Source organism: Anarhichas minor, unplaced genomic scaffold (genome assembly GCF_050575085.1).
Source record: "Anarhichas minor isolate MPS153535 unplaced genomic scaffold, ASM5057508v1 ptg000040l, whole genome shotgun sequence".
In the NCBI taxonomy this organism is placed as follows: Eukaryota; Metazoa; Chordata; class Actinopteri; order Perciformes; family Anarhichadidae; genus Anarhichas; species Anarhichas minor.
Genome location: NW_027466486.1, coordinates 4868181 through 4888352, shown reverse-complemented (window position 1 = coordinate 4888352; position 20172 = coordinate 4868181). Strand labels below are relative to the sequence as shown.

The following is a 20172-nucleotide window of genomic DNA, read 5'->3' as shown; positions in this document are numbered from 1 at the left end:
CTTGTGGAAAGTCTCAACTTCTAAAGTACAATTTTAAATTATCTTTCTTTACTTAAGTATTTTCATTGAGTACCGTTTTATAATTCTCCTTCACTGCATTTTAAGTGGAAACATTGTACTATTTACTCAACTAAATGTATTTGAGAGCTGAAGTTAGTTTGTAGATTAAGCTTTCACCAACAAAACATGTGATGACTTTATGAAATATGATTTATTGCTATACAACAATATACAAAAATATGAATATTAGCCCCAACATAAAATTATTCTTGACACGTTTATGCATCGGTAATAATAATTATTTAACTCTTATATTATAGCTTACAACTTACAAGCAGGATTATACTCCTTATACTGTTCATACTTAAAGAACATTTTGTATCTAATAATACTTTTACTTTGACAATATTCTAAATGCATGACTTTTACTTGTACATTTTCATTTATTTTGTATGTTTACAATGTTATATGGCTACTGCTGCTTGAGGCCATGATCTGAATACTTCTCCCACCACCGCAAACATATTTTTTTTAAATATAATATGTGTGCTGGATGGCATTTAGTATGGGATATACAGTATCTCTGTCACCTTGTGTCACAAATAAACTCATTGTATGTCATGCAAAGGTGGTTAAAGTGAGTTAAAGTGTGGTCGCTCTTCACTAACGTCACCCTCATCTCCATCCACCGGTACTGTTTTCATGACAACAGCGCCTCCTGGTGTCTGTAGGGGGAATCTAACTGGCCAACACCACCAAATCAGTTTGAAGATGGCGGAGGGTGAATTGAACGTGGACAGCCTCATCTCTCGGCTCCTGGAAGGTGAACAATTTCAATACAGTCTCTTTATGTCACACAGACTCAACCGTTTACGTTCATTAAGCCCGGTCCGATTTGTGTTCTGTAACTACCGCGGTTGCCTCACAAAACGCAGGTAATATGTTAGCTTGTGGGGCTAACGCCAGCCAATCGTAACGATGTATCTCTAGCTCTGGCTAACGTTACTGTTAGCTGGCCGTGTTTACTAACACTGTCAGCGGTGAACGCCTACGTGTTTCAGTTTTTCGCAGTCATTGCGACGTTACTCTTGGCCCGTAATTTGATTGTGCCATGGCCTTTGCTTTAACATGTAATTTAACTTTATGACTCGTGTTTTTAGCATATATTCTCCAAATGATGTACAGCTAAGGCAGGGCTGGGACGTTTGTCCTGTAATTACGGTAATACAGCCCAGAAGCAATTGCCATGCTTCTAACGGCTGTAACTGTTGCGCACGTTAATATTCAGCAAGTTAAGTAAATTAATATTTGTTAAACAAAGGCATTAACATCGATTTTCACCAGCCCCCTTGCATATATCCCATAGGTTATCGTTATGATATACTCTTGATATTAACTATTGGTGTTATACATTTTTGAAAAGGGCACTTTTTTTGTGAATAACTAAACTAAAGTTTAAGAAAATTAAAAGAGATGGAGGAAGTATTGTGTGTTACTCTGACCTCTCCACAAACAGTTCTTATCTACAGTTTAAAGTATGCCATCTTGTGTTGCCGTGTTCACGGTCCCATTATTGCTTTTGTACTTGGTAAATAAAAGGACTTTTGTTGTGTTTTTGGCAGTGAGAGGGGTGTGTGCAAAAATCCTTTTGTGTAGGCCGATCACCTGCACAAGAGAAGGCCGGGAGCTTTCTGTTCCCCTCCCTGTGGTATATATCTCTGAGTCAGAGCAGACCACTAAGGTAAATTCAGCTGTCCTTGGCATACTTTCCACCAGTATCTGTGACTCTGCTGGAGGGATGAGACACCAGCATGCCAGGCACTGAAATGCTAAGATTTGTTATTTATAGAAGCTGCTGGAAAATGCCGTCACACTGCAGATGCCTTGGGTTTCTTGCAGTTTTATGTTTACATTGCTACCAAATGGTGAAATGAATTAGAAATAAATGATATCATTGATTCATAGACTGCAATCAACTTTTTGTGTTCTGCGTGTGGAACTTTTATTTTTTTCAGCTGGAAAGCTTGTTGATCCTTCACACACTGTGTTTCCCTGTTTCTCAGCTTGCACTGCAGTGACTTGTTGATTGTGTTGCACATGTTTTGAATACGAGGTGGACTTGGCATCTCTCATGAGTGGTCAGTGTTGTTGTGATCCTGTTGGTGCAAGATGGCTCTTCAGACAAGTGATCACACACATGGATACAATGTCATCATTTCAGAGGCTTCTCACATAATATTTCAGTGTTGTGTGAAAATGGTGTGGCAGTAAATTGTTAACATGTAGTTAACATAATTCCCTGGTGCTTAATTTGAAAGGTCTCACTCTTAAGCCCTTATTTTGCATCCCAACATCGCATAAATAGCTTAACTGTATGTTTTGCAGCCTCTGGAAATTTGGTCTTGAGGAGAAGCCAAGTGTCAGTGAGAGTGCCTATTCATTGGAATTAAAAGTTGTGAAACACTGTGCCACTTTCTCACACACGCACACAAGCAGTGATTTGGTTAATGATGGTTGCAAATCCTTGTCATTGCTTCATTTTAGCCTTTTGCCCCCTCAATGTTCTTAATAAGAACGTAATCTCTTTTAAAAATGCCAGGCTGCAGAAGTGCGAGCAGTGAAAGGTTCTGTGTCAAAGCCGGGCAGGCTAAGCTTCCAAGCTTAACTAGCTCGGCTCTGATGACGCTCGGTAGTTGAGTGAAGAGCCCCTACTTCTGCAATCCCATCCTTTCACACCATGGCACATATGAAGCACTGCGGGTACTGTAGATGGTCGATAAAGGAACATTGATGGTGAAAAGCAACGCTTGGTTAATGTTGGTGGAGCCCTAGAATAGTTTTTTGTCACTTAGATTCACCTTCTGTGAGGCTGCATAGATTTGGTTGGATTACATGATGAGTACAATGTGTAAGTAGCATGTGTACATGCACACGTGTGCATTTATCTATGCACAAAAATGCATGCTCTGAGCTTTAGGAGTTGCTCACCAATATATCAGTTAACCCATTTTGAACAGCTTCCTGTCCTTTTTGATCGTTCCTGGCTAATGTGTCATTCTTTAAGGAAACAAAAAGCAAAAGTGTTTACTATACTTGTATTAATATAGTGACAAGGCATAATTAGTCACTGTTACGTCACCACTATAATAATAATAATAATAATAATAATAAAGGTATGTATAGAACGGAAGATATAAACAAGATAAAATTATTTTTAAAAGTTCAGAAAAAGCCATGAGGTAAAAGTGAGTGTGAATATTGAGTTTACGTGTTTGAGATCCTCCGGCCAGAGTTAGCAGATCACAGGTATCGACAGGAGGCAAAGGAGTCCAAGGCTTTAACAACAAGCAATCAAATCTGAAAATCAATTCAGAAACTCGCAGGTAACAAGTGAAGGGCAGCAAGAAAAGCCCGGCAGCAACGTTGGATGTTCCGCCTGATCATACCAGAATAAGACATTGATTTTGAAAGAAAAACAGTGCGTTCCAGAGTTGACTATAAGACCATTCTTCAGCTTAATATTTATTTATTTGGACATCTTTTTCTACTGTTTTCACAAGTCACCTTTAGCTTAGTTGTTACATCACGTTACTGATTGTGGCTTTTTTTTTTTTTAAAGGATGCCATCTTTCAGAAACATTGTGCTAATCAGGCTGTCCAACAGGGTGTGAAAATACAGACCTTTGAAACTAGATGGATCTTAACTTTAGTCTACCATAGCAAGGAAGCAGTTTTTTATGTATAATCCCACTTTTCATATCTCTTGATTAGTTCAACTGCTGACTCTCGCCAACGTTTGCAACTCTCACTCTTCTTCTTCTCATCGTTTGTGAGATAAATCTGCTTCCAGAGCTGTGGCACGACGCCACAAAGTAGGCTTAAGCTAACGGTGCAACTACACGGCCAATAAACCCACACCAGTGCTGAAGATGCAAGCTGCTCTCGTAGTCTAAGTATGGCTGAGACTCAGCAGCCATGAGCTCCAGAACCATTACGCCCACAGCTCATCAGATTTTAAGATTGCCTTGTGATCCTCCTGAAAGTGTTGGGGTCTGCCGGTGCAGCTTTGTTAACACTGCCAATGAATCTAACCCAACGGTATGTTGACGTAGCACTGACGGTGTCTTTCTCTCCTCTCCAGTACGGGGAAGTCGCCCGGGGAAGATAGTGCAGATGACCGAGGCGGAGGTGCGCGGCCTCTGCATCAAATCCAGGGAGATCTTCCTGAGCCAGCCCATCCTGCTGGAGCTGGAGGCCCCCCTGAAGATCTGTGGTCAGTGTGTTGTACATGTGTGGCCTTGTATTAGGCCGTTCTCTCACAACCTCATGTATGTTTGCCTGGGTCATATTAAGTCACCGTTACTCTCGACTGGACTACCCTGTGTATAATATAAAAGGATGCATATAGGGGAAAGGCACACATCTAAACAGATTGTGTATCGCTATATTACACACATAATATGAACTCCCTGTCATCAGGCGAAACGCTACCACTATCTCTGGCTGGCTCCAGCACATCTCTGCACACTCCCACGTGCTTTATCTCTTTCCTCCAGTGCAGCGCTGCGACTGCGAAACAACTCAGAACTGTCTACTATACATGCCAGCCCTTGAAAATACAGTACACAAGGGCACACACATAGAGGTTCAAGCCTACACACACACACACACACACACACACACACGGTTCATTTGTGGCTGTCCTCATACCAGTTTCCTCCCACACACACGTTTACTTTGAGATTGTTGTTCTGCGGACCTAATACTGTGTCAACCTCAGATGGCAGCATTTGTATTTCAAGTGATAAACGTGATAATTTAGTATTGAGACTATGATGTTATCCATATGTTGACATTAGAATGATTGACTTCTTAAAGGCTTCATCCATGTAGCCCTAACCCTCAAATATATTACTCAAATATGCACGAGTTAAAGGTGTTATTTTGTTGTTGTTGTTGTTGTGGTACCCCTATCCCCAGACTGATTACTTGCCTTTTAACCCACGGCCGTGACGACAGGCTGTCAGAGCACCAGCACTGAATATAAAGACAGTGAATGCCTTAAATTATTAACTAGGGCCACATGGATCGGGTTCAGCGCTTACCCTCTCTCTCACATCTTAACCTTAATGTCTCTGGCATGCTTTGGTCCAAGCTGGCAGCTTTGACTCTGTTTTTGCTTTATCATTTATTTAAACGCGTTACAATGTATTTTCTGATTAGAGCGTTGTTGACAATGGTGTTCCTTGTGCAGCGACGGGGATGATAATAACCAAACCGTCTTTGTGAGGATGGGTGGACCACAAGCATGCACTCTGATGTTTGTACTGTTTATGTGTAGGTTTGCGTTCTGCGGCCTTTCATACATGTTCATGGTCTCATGAGGTGTTATGTGTATTCATAAGGAGATTGTTTTTTAAGTTTTCAAATCCAACACATGATATATAATACCACATATAGTATTATTTCATAAAGTATTTTTGCTATTTTTGTGTGTCATGCCATCTACGGACTGTATTACAGTCATGGACCGTAGCCTGTATTGCTTAGTGTTTTTGTGTTTATTTGTTGTTTTCATCTTGTTTTTATGTGGGTGCTTTTGAACCTGTTGATTATCTAGCTAGACGAGGTCAGGCAAAAGCACACTTGATTGTAGCTGTGTTCCTTAAGTACCAGTACCCTGATGGTAGGTTAATCATGCATAGACATTGTTATAGTTTGTGTCATTATACTCCATCTGATTTGTCTTGTGGCCTGATCTTTCCGTGTCCTTTTTTATTATTTTAGAGTTCTATTATCACCATTGTTTTTATATTATGTTGTCTTCTGAGACGCATCACATTCATTTTTTAACTTTCAGCCTTTTTGCTCAGCTTTTTAAACCCTACATCTCTGAGCTGCTATTCTCGGACTGTCGTACCACTGCAGTCAGTGCTGCTGAGTAAATAATTCACGGTCATCCTACAGTTTCTTTTGAGACGGCAGGCGGGCGGGAGGGCTGCCTGCCCTGTAGAAAGCCAGTCTTTGGTGAAGCTCGCGAATTCACATTCAGTCACGCAGCAACTCTTAGTGGGGAAGAGTGAAACTAACCCGAGGCAGACATTTTCCAACAGACAGCCAATCAAATGGTGGTCGTTGAGCTGACGTTTGCTCTGCTTTTACAAAGTTCACTCACCCCTAACTGTCTGCGCAGAGATTACAGTCTATGATGCCATGTCTCTGTGTTCACCATTCTATCCAAATGTGGTTTTGTTCCTGCATTTAATTTGCTTTTCCAAGCAAACTGCCACAAAAAGAACAAAATAGCAAAGCTAATTGCCTCATGTCCATTTTTGTTTTGGTGCAAGCAAGAATTATTGTTTTGTTGTCCTCTGTGTTTACTCTGTTGTTCTGTGGGTGTTGCCTGCCTAGTCTAAAAAAATCAGTGTTTGTCAAAATTACTATATTCATAATTGTATGTAGTATTTGTAGCTTATAGCAGCCTTTAACTTGACCTAGGTTAGCACAATGTAAAGTTAAAGTGGTATGTGCAAACTATGATTCATTTAGCAGTTGTGGCAAACTTAACATTGAAATATTGTTAATTGGAACACAAAAAGAAATGCAATGTCTGAAGTGGCAGACCAAAACACGTTGAGTGGCTGGTAGAAATATTCAGGGACCTTCAATAAGAAGTTAAAACTCAAAATAGGGTCTAAAACGGCAACTAAAATAGAAATTAAGTTAATTGTCGTGAATGCTCACGAGGAGTCACTCGGCAGCTGCCACCCTCTGATTGCTGCTAGACAGACGCAGCTGAATACAGGCTTTTACTGTCTGTCCCCGAAGTGAAAAAGAAAAGGACCGTTCCTGTTTCTTTGAATTATTTTATATTGTATTATTAATGTGAAGGATTTTGAAGTTGTTAGCATTACCAGTACTTGCATCAAAACTAGATGTCAAGCTGGGGCAAAGAACCAAGCGGCTGAGCAGCTGAGCACGGAGTAAAAGACCGAGCCGGACTTCAAACATTCAGAACTGTTCTTTTAATCATTCATTTGCACGTAAAAAAAAAAGTTTTTACATGCCATCCTAAGACACAGGCAAGAATAAGTACAGGCCTGTTGCCATATAGGTCGGATGCCAGTCGTGGTTCGGTGCCTAGATCACTGACGGGCACCATGAAATACAAAAAATCATGCCAGACACTCTCATGATAGAAAGTTGTAATTTGTGTTGGTCATTTTAATCTCAGGGCCAGACAGCTGCAAATGTCAACTAGCCCTATTATTTCATTTTAATGTGTATTTGGTGCCATCTTGTAATGAAGCATTGCCATAAAAGAGTGTGGCACGTGAACTTGCTTTTCAGTTTTGTTCAAAAATAAAGCCTGTTATTATTGCCCGAGTCTTTTTGGTGAGGCTCACTGCAGTCACCTCTGTCTGAAGCACAGCCTGAGTCCTCTGCCTGAGTCCTGGGAGAGTTTTTAAATTGAGTTTGTGTGGACACGTGTATGTGCTTCCTTTTTGTGACTAACCTGGATTGTCAGCATTCCCATGGGCCATGGCATCGATCTGGTGGCAGTTGTAATGGCTCCCTGTCGTCCCTGTAAAAGCATATGCACAGTCATATATATCCCCAGCAACCTACATGTCTGTGCTCTGAATATCAAAATGGATTCAGAGAGATAGGAGTTGGTTGTATGTATATTTGTGGGGGGTGAATATGTGGTTTAGAGATCTGTAATAAGTCCTCCGCTGTCATTTTCTACATCTTGCATCACCACTGTTTGTGATGCGCTCTTCCCTTTCGCTCCACTATCTTTTATTCTTTTCAATGTTTCACTATCTGTAATACATTCATGTTGAGCAGCATGTCCTTGTGACTGCACTTACAGAGAATAGTCAAACTAACGCCTTGTCTCGCCCCCCTTTTTAGGTGACATCCACGGGCAATACACAGATCTTCTGCGGCTGTTTGAGTATGGGGGTTTCCCTCCAGAGGCAAACTACCTGTTCCTGGGTGACTACGTGGACAGAGGGAAACAGTCCCTGGAAACCATCTGCCTTCTGCTGGCCTACAAGATCAAATACCCAGAGAACTTTTTCCTGCTCAGGGGCAACCACGAGTGTGCTTCCATCAACCGCATCTACGGTTTCTACGATGAGTGTGAGTTGAAGTAAACTAAACCTGCACACAAACAAGCAATGAAGCACACGTGTAGTTTGGGGTTTTAAATAATGTGTGTTTTATGTGTTCCGCCAGGCAAGCGCAGGTTCAACATCAAGTTGTGGAAGACCTTCACCGACTGCTTTAACTGCCTCCCCATTGCTGCTATCATTGATGAGAAGATCTTCTGCTGCCATGGAGGTAAAGAGAACTGTTTGCACGTATTTGACCCCCTTGTCCCAATTGTAAACTAAACGTTTTGATGCCCCGGTTCGAAATATAATCGCAGTAACTCCAAACAGAAGTAACCTCTTTTATCTTCTATTTTAGGGCTATCGCCTGATTTGCAGTCAATGGAGCAGATTCGAAGGATCATGAGGCCAACAGACGTGCCTGATACAGGTACTGTATGTGTGTGTGTGTGTGTGTGTGTCTACATGCTCATACTGACTGTATTCTAGGGAGAAATCCAAAGGAAGTGAACTTACGTTTTCCTGATTAAATGACTTATTACATCAGTAGACCTGCTGTGTTTCATCAGCAAAGTCAGGATCTTTGTTCTTATCTCCATCTCTCCTCTCTTTGTGTGTCTCAGGCCTGCTGTGTGACCTTCTGTGGTCAGACCCAGATAAGGATGTACAAGGTTGGGGTGAGAACGACCGAGGGGTCTCCTTCACCTTCGGAGCAGATGTGGTCAGCAAGTTCCTAAACCGCCACGACCTGGACCTCATCTGCAGAGCCCATCAGGTAATTCTGAAGGGAATGAACGTAGAGAGCCTGGACGTGGAGTGTGTGGTTGCAGCAAGTGCATGGCAAGCAAATTTAGCTTTTTTTCTTAGAGACGTAACATTGGTTGGCCATGCACTTTAATGATAGCTCTATTAGTTTGTATGTCTTTGGCACAAGTAACTAGACACAGACACAAGAGTTAAACCACACATTAATAGACGTGCAGCAGTCTAGCCGAGTGCATTTCTCCTTTTTCTCCACGCATCATTCATTATAACTTTGTTAAATACTCAGTTATTGTATAGTATAAAACTGAGAATGAGACGCTGGCATCAGGTTTATTTACCTGAAGGATGACTGAATACAATTCATTATCTAAATTGTAAAGTACAATTTTTCTGTTACACAACAGCTATTTCGGCTCTGCGTTGGGCGTTTCGTATTGATTCAAGTGTGGGTAGTTATGGACACTCGACCATGATAGCAAAATTGGGTTCTGAAACTAGCTGAAGATCTGTTTTCTTGGTATTGATCGCTGTAGGCGGTGGAATAATGTCATGCGTCTTCTAACAGGTTGTGGAGGATGGATACGAGTTCTTTGCCAAACGCCAACTGGTCACACTTTTCTCTGCTCCAAACTACTGCGGGGAGTTCGACAACGCCGGCGGCATGATGAGTGTCGATGAATCCCTTATGTGCTCCTTCCAGGTAGTCTAAAGCTTTACACAGGCACATGAATGCCGATTGACTTATCTGAGAAACACTTAACACATGCGTCTTCTTTCTCTCTCTGTGTCCTTTTTGTTATTATTTAAAGATCCTAAAGCCCTCAGAGAAGAAGGCTAAGTATCAGTATGGAGGTGTGAATTCTGGTCGGCCCGTCACCCCACCCCGCACCACCCAAGCCCCCAAGAAGAGGTGAACGTACAGCCTTGGCTCTCCCCCCTCCTCCTCACCCTGTCCGTCCCTGTTCTGCGATCACGGCAACCCCTGTAACTCCCCTGTATAGCGAAGATACAGGGCTTATCTAATGGCCTGAATCTTTCTCCTCCTTTCTCCCCACTCACCCACCCACCCCAAACTCCACTGACAGCTCTTTTCTTAATGTGTATGTGTACATAAATTTGCTGTGACCAATCTGTTTTATTTTTTGCCTGTTTGTCAGTATTTTTGATATTATTAACAGATTCTCTTGTTTGTGGTTTTACTTCCAATGCCATTCAAGGTTTTCTGAGGATCTGTGTCGTCTCTGTTTAGAGGGGCAAAGTGACTGAGTTAGAGGAATTATTTTTCAGTTTAACAGAAAAACCGTAGAGATTGAACATTGTTTTTGCCTTGAACTCTCAAAAAAAAAAAAAAAAGCAGAGAGAATCCTTCCAATGTGTTTTAATGAGACTGCGGTGTCCGTGCTAAATCCGTAGACACGAATAACATTTCTTATATTCCGGTTTAACAGTTTAAACACATTACAGCTTATGCGGTGCACTTGCGGTTGTTGTGCCGTGGCACGTTTGATATATTTAACCCCTGAAAAAGTGCACCTCCCCATGAGTAGCAAAGAATGTGAAGAGACCGGCTTGAATGCAAAAAGTAGAGGATAAATCGGATGCTGCTGGCAGTGGACACTCCCCGAAACACAACGCCCTCTGGGCATCGATTCCTCCGCTCTGTTATGCCTCCCTGTGCCTCGACACCCCTCAACATCACAAAAGCCTGCCGCTCCTCACACTGAGCTGGTATTGACATTTTCCTGGTTCTGTTTGTTGTTTGTTCTCATTAAGATAATTTCCCCCGATATTATCCTCTGGTGTACTAAAAGTGCTTATAAAATTGTCCTTTCCTAGTAATTGTATGAGGAAGGATAGAACATATCTTAACAGCACCGGTTGCAATTTTGTAAGTGTCTAACGTATCTTAAGTAAGCCGTACAGTGTTAAAAAGACCAAATAAAAATAAAGCAAGCCTCATATAATGCTCCACAGTATTTGAATTGTTTAGTGCTGTGTTTATAGAGTGCATAAAAACATAATGATGAAAGGTTTCTCTTGGAAGCTTAGAGCTTAAAATGACTGCTACCCTCCTGTCGCATCACCCGAATCCGTTCTGGAGTATGAAAACCGGAGGAGTCGGGCGTGGGCGGCAGGACCAGGCAGTTATGCTTTGGGAAGTGATGCCACCTGGTGTATAAATACAGTAGTACAGTACAGATCAGATGTGAATTTCAAACAGCTCAGGCTTTTCACTACATCGCTGGTACAAAATGTTGCCGTTCACCATGAGAAGGTACTGGCAGATATCTACAGTCGACTGCAAATGAAATGCAGCTGACTTTGTGGAAAACGGTTGCCTCTTCCTTTTTATTTTATGTTTTTTGCTCTTTGTGGTATTATTCTTTCTGTTGTATTTCTCTATGTTCTCTATTCACATTGCTTACTTTTTATCCACTTAATTTATTTCCTAATACTGATAATATCAAAACGATGAGGTGTTACCAAAAGCTGTTTTGCGATTTGTACAAGTTTGTTTGAAAGTCTGTAAATTCAATAAAATGGATGGAAACCAAAATTGTTTTGTTTGTCTGTAATGTCAAGAAATTTGAGACGTTGTAAAGTTACTATTCTTTACACTTCTTTATCTCAACATACAACTGATACTCTGGATGTGTTCTTGGTAAAAGTGATTGTAAAGCAAAGGGACTCTTTTCCTCTCCTGTTCATCATTGAACGCAGTGATGGTTTAAGCGACCGGGTCCCGCAGGCGCGTCTTTGCCCAGTTCAGAGCTCCGTTCAGAGCTCCGTGCATCGGCCCTGAATACAACCAGAGGATCAGCAGCAGTAGAAAACATGGAACGACCAGGTGGAGGTGGGACAAGATCCAAGCCAAGATGATCCACAGTCCCACTAGAAATAGGAGACTGTAGTAGATGATGGCCTGTGAGGAGTCGAATGTGGAGTCAGCCTGAGGACAGATTTAAATCTATTAATTTTAACATGTATTTATGATTAAAACAGGCTATGATGGCTGTTAAGTTTAGGTATATGTGAACCAATAGCCTGTCTTGCCAAACCTGTACATCCTGTACTTTCACTGCATCAGTCATCACCATATCAGCCCCGTTACCAGACCTCAGGAAGTAAGGGGGCCGATGGGAGACAGTCCTCCTTTCCTTCTTCTTGTGCCCAGAAGGCTTTCGTGGCCGTGGTTCTTCCATTGCCAATGTGTCTGCCCAAGAAGATGTTGGGGTTCAAGCACTTGAAACAACTATGGAATATTATAAATCAAAATATTAAAGTTAAAACAGATCTATCTAATTGATCAATCAAATCAAATAAGCTTAATGGCTTTACAGTTGATGTTACATTATTGCCAAAGCTCAATTTCATATGAATAAATATTTGATTTTAATAAGAAAAATAAATAAGTCAGAATTACGAATCAACGTAGAAGCAAGGAGGGGACTCTTGTTTTCTCTTAGTTTGTGGAAGCATATACATATCTTTTGTAGCCATATTTATCAACATTAACATCTGATGTATTTGCAATCTGCTTCACTTACCACTTACACAAGATTGTGCCCGATGATGGAGATGAGCAAATTTTGTTTTCCCAGCAGTTGATGTGAGCGACCACTGCAAACTAACCTTGGAATGTTTTCTTCCAAAACAGGAATGTTCTGATTCTAATAATATTATACAAACATATACAATCTTTCAATTGATTGGCCTCTCTAGTTCGGATCGTTTTGTGTAATACACCTCTCCAAACACACGGGGGCGACATGTATCCCTTTGATTCAGTGAAACTGCTCCTTTGACTGTCGTTGACTGGACGGGACGCAGCGCGTGACATCAGATCTGTATACAACACGGATGGGTCACGGTCACTGCGCAGTCGCAGTGGGAGCGATTTACACATCAGCGACGTTTTTCGGGACAAGCTACAAACCAGAAGTGCATGTTGTGTCCCCGTCCTCTGCATCTCATACAAACGAAAATAATTGATGAAGAGTCTCCCGAGCTGTGCAGACTGTTTGCGTTTAACTCTAACGCTATATATTGTATTTAAATTAGCGTAGTTTGAACACGGAAACAAGTGACGTGTTTGACGGTTGGAGGCTAAAACTCATATTGTGTCAGCCCTGTTATCCTCAGCTGCTGTTGACTAGTCTAAAGTTCATCAATAGAGGTAGAGTTGAAGTGGCTAACGTCGTTAGCTTGTTCATTGTTTCTGAATGCATTGCTAAACTGTGTGCTAGTAGCTACATGTGCTTTCTGTAAGTGGTAGCTAGTTGCAGTCATTGAGGATAGTATAGCTTACTCTCTGTGTCTTTCTCTGCCTCTTTTATTTACATTTTTAGAGATTAATTGGCAGCTGTTTTGTTGTGAACATATTTTTCCAAACATGTGATGGTTGCAGACTCAAACAAATGTGAGAATTTGCTGATTTCTAGTAAACTGAAATAGAGCTGCAACAATTTGAGGGTTTTGGACTGTTAGTCGGACAAAACAAGACTTTTTTTTAAGGCATCACCATGAACTCTGAGAAATTTTGATTTGGTATTTGTGACTATATGATACATACAGCTAAAATACTCTATACTAATATTAGTTACACCCTTAAACTAAACATCTTTGGGTTCGGACTGTTGGTCAAACAAGGAAGTTATGATATTTCTCTTTGAGTCATGGGAGATTCTGATTGCCATTCTCACTATTTCCTGACCTTTTTATAGGGCAGATGATTAGTTTATTAAACAAGAACAATTATCATTAGTTGCAGCCCTAATGTTCTTTTGTAACACTGATATTCCTTGCTTCCTCAAACCTCCAGGCTGAACAAAAACTCCCTTTTTGGAGCTTCAATGGCATCCTGTCCAACGATCCCAATCCGCTGTCTCAACAATGACCTGTGGAAAGCCTCGAGCACTGACTGAAGAATGGCGAGGTTTAGGCGCAAGTCTTGCATCACACTAGTTGTTTTGGTGCTGCTTGTGCTCATAGTGACGGTGGTCTTGAAGGCACTGACACCGGAGGACTCTCCGTTTAGCAGCCCTGTTGGTGCGGAGCTGTTCCCGGACAGAAAGAGTCCCACTCACATCCAGAAAGAAAACAACAACAACAACAAACCTGACCCGTTCAAAATGAGTGACTCGGATCAGTCAGACAAACTGGAAGCTGCACTGAGGAAGTTCCCTCCTCCAAACTACTATCTTCATGCTTTCTACTACCCGTGGTATGGGAACCCCAAGTTTGACGGCAAATACATCCACTGGGACCACCCGCAGCTGCCACACTGGGACTTAAAGGTGGCTCAGGGGTATCCGCAAGGGAGACACATCCCACCTGATGACATCGGGGCCAACTTCTACCCGTCTTTAGGGGCTTACAGTTCCAGGGATCCCTCCGTCGTAGAGTCTCACATGCAGCAGCTGCGCACAGCAGCCATTGGTAAAACAATGAATCTAAACAGAGCTGGACAATAATTCAACATTATCACTTTCCAAAAATTGTGTGATTCCCTAAAATTTGTCATTTTAGGGAATCACACAATCAGTAGTCTTATATTTAAAGTAATTATCATTTAACGATTTAACATACATGAACTATATTTTTGACTCATGTCAGAAAAATGATAATTTATGCCCCTACTGTATTACTCCTACGACTCGTTCTATGTCACTGCAGTACATTTACACTATAGGAGTAACATATTCTATTTATGAACAATTATACGAGTGTTTTCTTGCCTGTTTGAACTGTAACTGTGTTTATACTCAGGTGTCCTTGCTGTCTCATGGTATCCTCCTAATATGAAGGATGATAATGGTGAGCCACTGGATGACATTGTGCCTTTGCTGTTGGAAGTGGCACATAAATACCATATTAAGGTCTGTATGAAGATAGTAGTCAGTTCAGTAGCCCTTTTTGTTTTGTATTTAGCAGTAGACAAAATGTTTGATGTCCCAGGTTCCTTTACAATGTCTTAATATTCTGAAAAGACATTCTTGTCTATAAGAACCTTTTGTGTTGCTGTCGTTCCTGTGTTCACAGGTGGCGTTTCACATTGAACCCTACAAAGACAGAGATGAAGTCAACATGTTCGCTAATGTCAAATACATCATTGAGAAGTGAGTGTGTTTCTTCAGCACCATAATCTTACACTCCCTCTGGAAATCCTTCAGATGTATATAGTTTGTTCCTGTGACATTTCCCCTTTTTGCTTGTTCATCTTGTGTTGTTTACCTCCTCCTCTCAGATACGGGGAGCACCCTGCTTTCTTCAAGTACCGGACAAACACTGGCAAGCTTCTTCCCCTCTTCTATGTGTATGACTCATATCTGATGAACTCGGAGCAGTGGGCCAAGCTGCTCAAACACACGGAGAGTAACAGCATCAGGAACAGCCCGTATGATGCCATCTTCATCGCCCTGCTGGTTGAGGAGAAACATAAGAGGGATATCCTGACTGCCGGTTTTGATGGTGTCTACACCTACTTTGCTACTAATGGGTTTTCCTATGGGTCCACTCAGCGTAACTGGGACTCTGTTAAAGCTTTCTGTGAAGATAACAACCTGATATTCATCCCAAGTGTGGGCCCCGGCTACATTGACACGAGCATTCGACCCTGGAACTTCCAAAACACTCGAAACCGCATCAACGGCAAATACTACGAAACCTCGCTGAGTGCTGCGTTACAAGCCAGGCCTGATTTCATCTCGATAACATCTTTTAATGAGTGGCACGAGGGGTCTCAGATCGAAATGGCAATTCCCAAAACAGGCCAGACTGTGTATCTGGACTACCTGCCCAACAAACCTGCAATCTACCTGGAGATAACTCGCAAATGGGCTGCGATCTTTGGTGGAGAGCGACGGAAATGGCAGGATTGAGCTTACTAAGAGTTTATTCACGGTTGTATAAAATGATTACATGAAAGCTATATGAAGTTGTAGTTGCAGAATGCACAACAAAATGCAAAATGATGAATAATTTTCTCAGCCAAATGACTTTTAAAGCCACAAGCAAGTGAGCTAAATTATCTTTATTTGGGCTGCAATGATGTATGTGATTTTTTTACATTTTGGTAAATTATTGTTAATTTAACTGATGTCTTATTACTTATGTTTACACAGCCGTGCACATTTTGGGATTTGTAACGTAATCAGCATGTCTTTTCACCGACTTCAAAGTATCCAACTAAAATCTGTGCCTCTATTAAACCTCAATAGAAATAAATAAAGTGCACCCTGGAAAGGAGTGAAAGTAAACAAAGCAGTCTGCTGGTATAAAGCTGTCGCCTCGCTCTTCTTCCATCTCTGCCTCAGCCCAAAAACAATACAAGAAAAAGCACAACATAGATCTTGACATTAGAAAGGAGAACCTCAAATCTGAGATGAGTCACGGGGATGAAAACAGTGGAGGGCTGACAGGACAGCAGTTCAGTTATTGAGAGAGAGAGAGAGACTGCAGCGCAGAATGAAAATGATGCTCATCTGTGGAATAGCTTACCTTTATAATAAAGGTCTGACACCAATGAACATGCCAAGTCTCTGTTTATTTTGGAACTTCTTTGCTGCAAAAGTTGCATTTTTGAGAATTTCTTGCCACCAAAGTCGTGTTCAGGCCACCCGGCAAACTCCAATATTGTTTCTCTTACAGTCTGTTCTTTGGTCGATGAACGGATGAGGGAAATATCTGGCTCTTAAACGGCTAAATGCTGCACGGTGTTCACCAGCTATAGTCGTAAATAGGATAGGAAGGAGATTACATTTTATACTTTTACTTTGGTAACTACCATGCAGGTTATAATCCCTTTCTTCAACTGGTTATCAAAATCTTAATGTATCACCAAATTAAAGAACAGAACTTAAATACAATTAGTATAGTATAAATGTTTTAGAACATTTTACACTTTTATGCTGTATATCAAATTCTCATGAAGACATGATGAAGTGGTGTCTGGCCCTTTCACTCATCACCTCTCAGCACACGCAGCAGAGCTGGTTACATTCACACCTATTCTGCTTACACATGATGATGACACCTATGTGTAAAGAATAATCTTTTTACCTCCATAGCTTGTACTTATCTTAGAAATACTTTGAAATGTATTAGCCTCATGAATTGTTAATGCAGATGTTCAAGTGGATTCCTGAAGCGATTAATTGACAATCAGTGAAACAAATATACAGGGCAACCAGTTATGAGGAGATGATGTATTGATAGATACAACTGTTTAATGTACTCACTATAAATAGTGAGTAAAGGGGGAATTGTGAGGAATTTAAGTTTTAAAGCGCTCCTAGCGATGGATATTATGTGTTACAATATGTTTACTTGTAGAAGGTTTAAACTAAAGGGAGAGTTACTGAATTTGTTGTGCACTGTGAGAGAAACCAAAGAATTTATGACACCGCCATGAAGTCAGAGAGAGGGGGTGTTAAAGAAGCCCAGTCGTGTGGCTGTAAGCTCCTGAGGTGCTCCTCCCTCGGAGTAGCCTGGTTGACGCGCTTGCGGTAGGCTATGCTAAACTATCTGTGAGGTGTGGTGCTTTTGACACATCACAGAGACCTTTGTTTGCTGATCGATAGCACATTTATTTTCGTCGTGGAACAATGTACAGAAAGCCACTCTTTCTCACGATGCAGTAAAATGTGTATAGTATCGCGGTCAAAACCTTTTGCCCTTCCGGGGTCAAACACCTGACAAACACAGTGATTTCAGGACCTATATACCCGAGCCCCGGACAGGAATACAGCGCCACCCAATGTACACACAAAGAAGTACAGTTGTATTTATAATACCATTTTTGGCTCTAACACACCGGCCCCTAATTGTTAACCCAGACAGACATAACAATTCAAACAAAATACAACAAAGGAGCCAAAATGTTAAGTTATGACCAAGTGCATTACAGACAAATCAATTTACACTCCCTGTAGCAAAGATAGTTTTGTGACTGGCCTTTCAAGAATGTTAGATTTGGTCTGTAATCTCACCGAACGCACTAGTCCCTTTTTGTCCGTAAAAACTTCCAGAACCTTGCCCAGTGGCCATGAACCACGAGGAGCTGAAGGATCCATGATTACCACGATATCTCCAGCGACCAAACTCCTTTTCCTCTGGTTCCATTTTTGTCTTTCTTGGAGCAAGGGTAAGTACTCCTTCACCCATCTCTTCCAGAAAAGATCTGAGAGGTACTGCACCTGCCTCCATCGTCTTCTTCCATATTGGTCATGAGGCTCGAACACTCCAGGTGGCAAAGCTGGTTTACCCTTCAGGAGAAGTAGATGATTAGGCGTGAGCGGTTCCAGGTCATTGAGATCATCAGAGAGCTTGGTAATTGGACGATCATTCAAAATAGCCTCCGCTTCACAGAACACTGTATGAAGCCCATCATCATCCAAGCTCTGCTGACGTATAACGGAGCTGAGAACCCTTCTCACCAGGCGGATCAACCGTTCCCACACCCCACCATGGTGTGAACCTGCTGGTGGGTTAAAACTCCAACGAATTCCAACTTGTGACAGGACTCCCTGAATCCGATCATGATTCAAAGCAGTGAGTGACTCCTTTAGCTCTCTTTCTGCCCCAATGAAGTTGGTACCATTGTCTGACCTCAAGCTCACCACTTGTCCTCTCCTGCTGATAAAGCGCCGTAAAGCATTGATGCATGCGTCTGTTTCCAGTGAAACGGCTACCTCCAAATGAATGGCCCTGCTCGCCATACAGGTAAATATAACACCATATCGCTTACAGGTTGACCTTCCCCTCTTTACTTCAATTGGTCCAAAGTAATCTACCCCCGTGTTGGTGAATGGTGGTAGATCGGGAAGAATTCTCACCGTAGGAAGATCTGCCATCTTTTGTTCCACTGCTCTTCCATTGTAGCGTTTACAAAAGCTGCATTCAGCAATGATCTTTCTGACAGCGGAATTGGCCTTGGTGATCCAAAACCGCTTCCTCACCACAGACAGTGTATGAGTCCTTCCACCATGGCCCAGATTCTGGTGTACATGCTTGAGAATGAGCATGGATACATGTTGGTCCTTGCAAAGGATTAGTGGATGTTTGGCTTCTTCAGGCATTGCTCCTCTGCTCAACCTCCCTCCAACTCTCAAGAGTCCATCCTCCAAAATTGGATCCAACTTATACACGGGACTCAGTCGACTCACGGTTGCTTTCCTGGATGACAGGGCAGAAATCTCCTCACTAAACCTCTCTCGCTGACAGTAGCAAATGATGGCAATCTCTGCTCCCATTAGATCATCCAGTGTCAAGATGTAAATCTTTGGTTTCTCTATGACACCTTGTCGTTTAGCCTGCATCGACCTATCCTGACTGGTGTTCTCCGGATGATTAGCCACAGACGCTTCCAACTGCTTTCTCGAGCGACTCTGTGCCAACAATATGGCCTTTAACCTGAGAAACCAGGCAACTGCTTTCTTGAGCCTGATCCAGTCAGAAAAGTATGCAATGAGTTGATCAGTAGGACTAGACACGTCAAACACACAGATGACATTTGCTGTGGCCTTCTTTCTCACCTCTTGGTCATCCGAGTCCACGGACACTTCCAACACACTTTTAGGCCAGTCTTCCTCCTGCTTCCAAAGAAATGCAGGACCTTCAAGCCACCTGCTATTCTTCAGAAAGTCTGAGACCTTCATTCCCCTCGACGCATCGTCCGCTGGATTGTCCTTGGAACTGACATGTCTCCACTGTGAGGGCTCAGACGTTTCTCTGATGGTCGAGATTCTGTTGGCCACAAACGTGTGAAAGCGCCTGTCCTCATTGTTAAGGTACTTCAACACTGCAGTGCTGTCAGTCCAAAACACTGAATCCTCCAACTGGAAATTCAACTCTGCCTTTAACATCAAGTCCACTCTGACAGCAAGGACGGCTGCTGACAACTCGAGTCGAGGAATAGTTACAGCCTTCAGTGGTGTCACTCTGGCTTTGCCGAGTAAAAAGGTGACCTGGATGCGGTTTTCCTGATTTAATATCCGGATGTATGTTACAGTTCCGTACCCATCTGTGCTGGCATCAGCAAAGTGATGTAGTTGGGCTTGTCTGACCTCTCCAAAATCCACTGACTTAACGCACCTGTCCACGTTGAATGCAGCCAGCAGATCCAAATCCTCCAACCACTTTTTCCATGGGTGTAAGATGTCTTGTGGTAAAGCATCATCCCAGCCACATCCTCTCCTACAGAGTTCTTGCTGCAAAATTTTGGCCAGCAAAGTGACTGGTGCCAGGAACCCCAGAGGATCATACACTGAGCTGGTAACTGACAGCA

General features: G+C 42.1%; 2 protein-coding genes across 3 annotated transcripts; both read left to right on the top strand.

Moving 5' to 3' along the window:
• Positions 1–743: 743 nt before the first annotated feature.
• LOC142967937 (serine/threonine-protein phosphatase PP1-beta catalytic subunit-like) lies at positions 744–11442 on the top strand. Its single transcript, XM_076107592.1, has 8 exons — positions 744–823; positions 4142–4273; positions 7918–8148; positions 8245–8349; positions 8479–8550; positions 8744–8895; positions 9451–9585; positions 9695–11442. Exons 1-8 carry the CDS (start codon positions 772–774, stop codon positions 9797–9799), a joined length of 984 nt encoding a protein of 327 aa, XP_075963707.1. The 5' UTR covers positions 744–771; the 3' UTR covers positions 9800–11442.
• A 1321-nt stretch (positions 11443–12763) lies between these two features.
• On the top strand, positions 12764–16414 carry manea (mannosidase, endo-alpha). 2 transcript variants are annotated; one of them, XM_076108353.1, is made up of 5 exons: positions 12764–13062; positions 13708–14324; positions 14655–14764; positions 14928–15004; positions 15133–16414. In XM_076108353.1, the coding sequence occupies exons 2-5, from the start codon at positions 13814–13816 to the stop codon at positions 15764–15766; spliced, it is 1332 nt and encodes a 443-aa protein (XP_075964468.1). In that variant the 5' UTR covers positions 12764–13062; positions 13708–13813; the 3' UTR covers positions 15767–16414. The 2 variants fall into 2 exon arrangements, with proteins under 2 accessions (XP_075964468.1, XP_075964469.1); XM_076108354.1 differs by lacking the exon at positions 12764–13062 and adding an exon at positions 13096–13305.
• Positions 16415–20172: the final 3758 nt, after the last annotated feature.

What these genes read in the sequence shown, in the direction of transcription:
- LOC142967937 (XM_076107592.1), top strand. Translation starts at nt 772, where the DNA reads ATGGCGGAGGGTGAATTGAACGTGGACAGCCTCATCTCTCGGCTCCTG. An exon ending in CATCTCTCGGCTCCTGGAAG is followed by an intron (nt 824 to 4,141) that starts GTGAACAATTTC and finishes TCTCCTCTCCAG; the next exon opens with TACGGGGAAGTCGCCCGGGG. An exon ending in AACAGACGTGCCTGATACAG is followed by an intron (nt 8,551 to 8,743) that starts GTACTGTATGTG and finishes TGTGTGTCTCAG; the next exon opens with GCCTGCTGTGTGACCTTCTG.
- manea (XM_076108353.1), top strand. Translation starts at nt 13,814, where the DNA reads ATGGCGAGGTTTAGGCGCAAGTCTTGCATCACACTAGTTGTTTTGGTG. An exon ending in CACATAAATACCATATTAAG is followed by an intron (nt 14,765 to 14,927) that starts GTCTGTATGAAG and finishes CTGTGTTCACAG; the next exon opens with GTGGCGTTTCACATTGAACC. An exon ending in GTCAAATACATCATTGAGAA is followed by an intron (nt 15,005 to 15,132) that starts GTGAGTGTGTTT and finishes TCCTCCTCTCAG; the next exon opens with ATACGGGGAGCACCCTGCTT.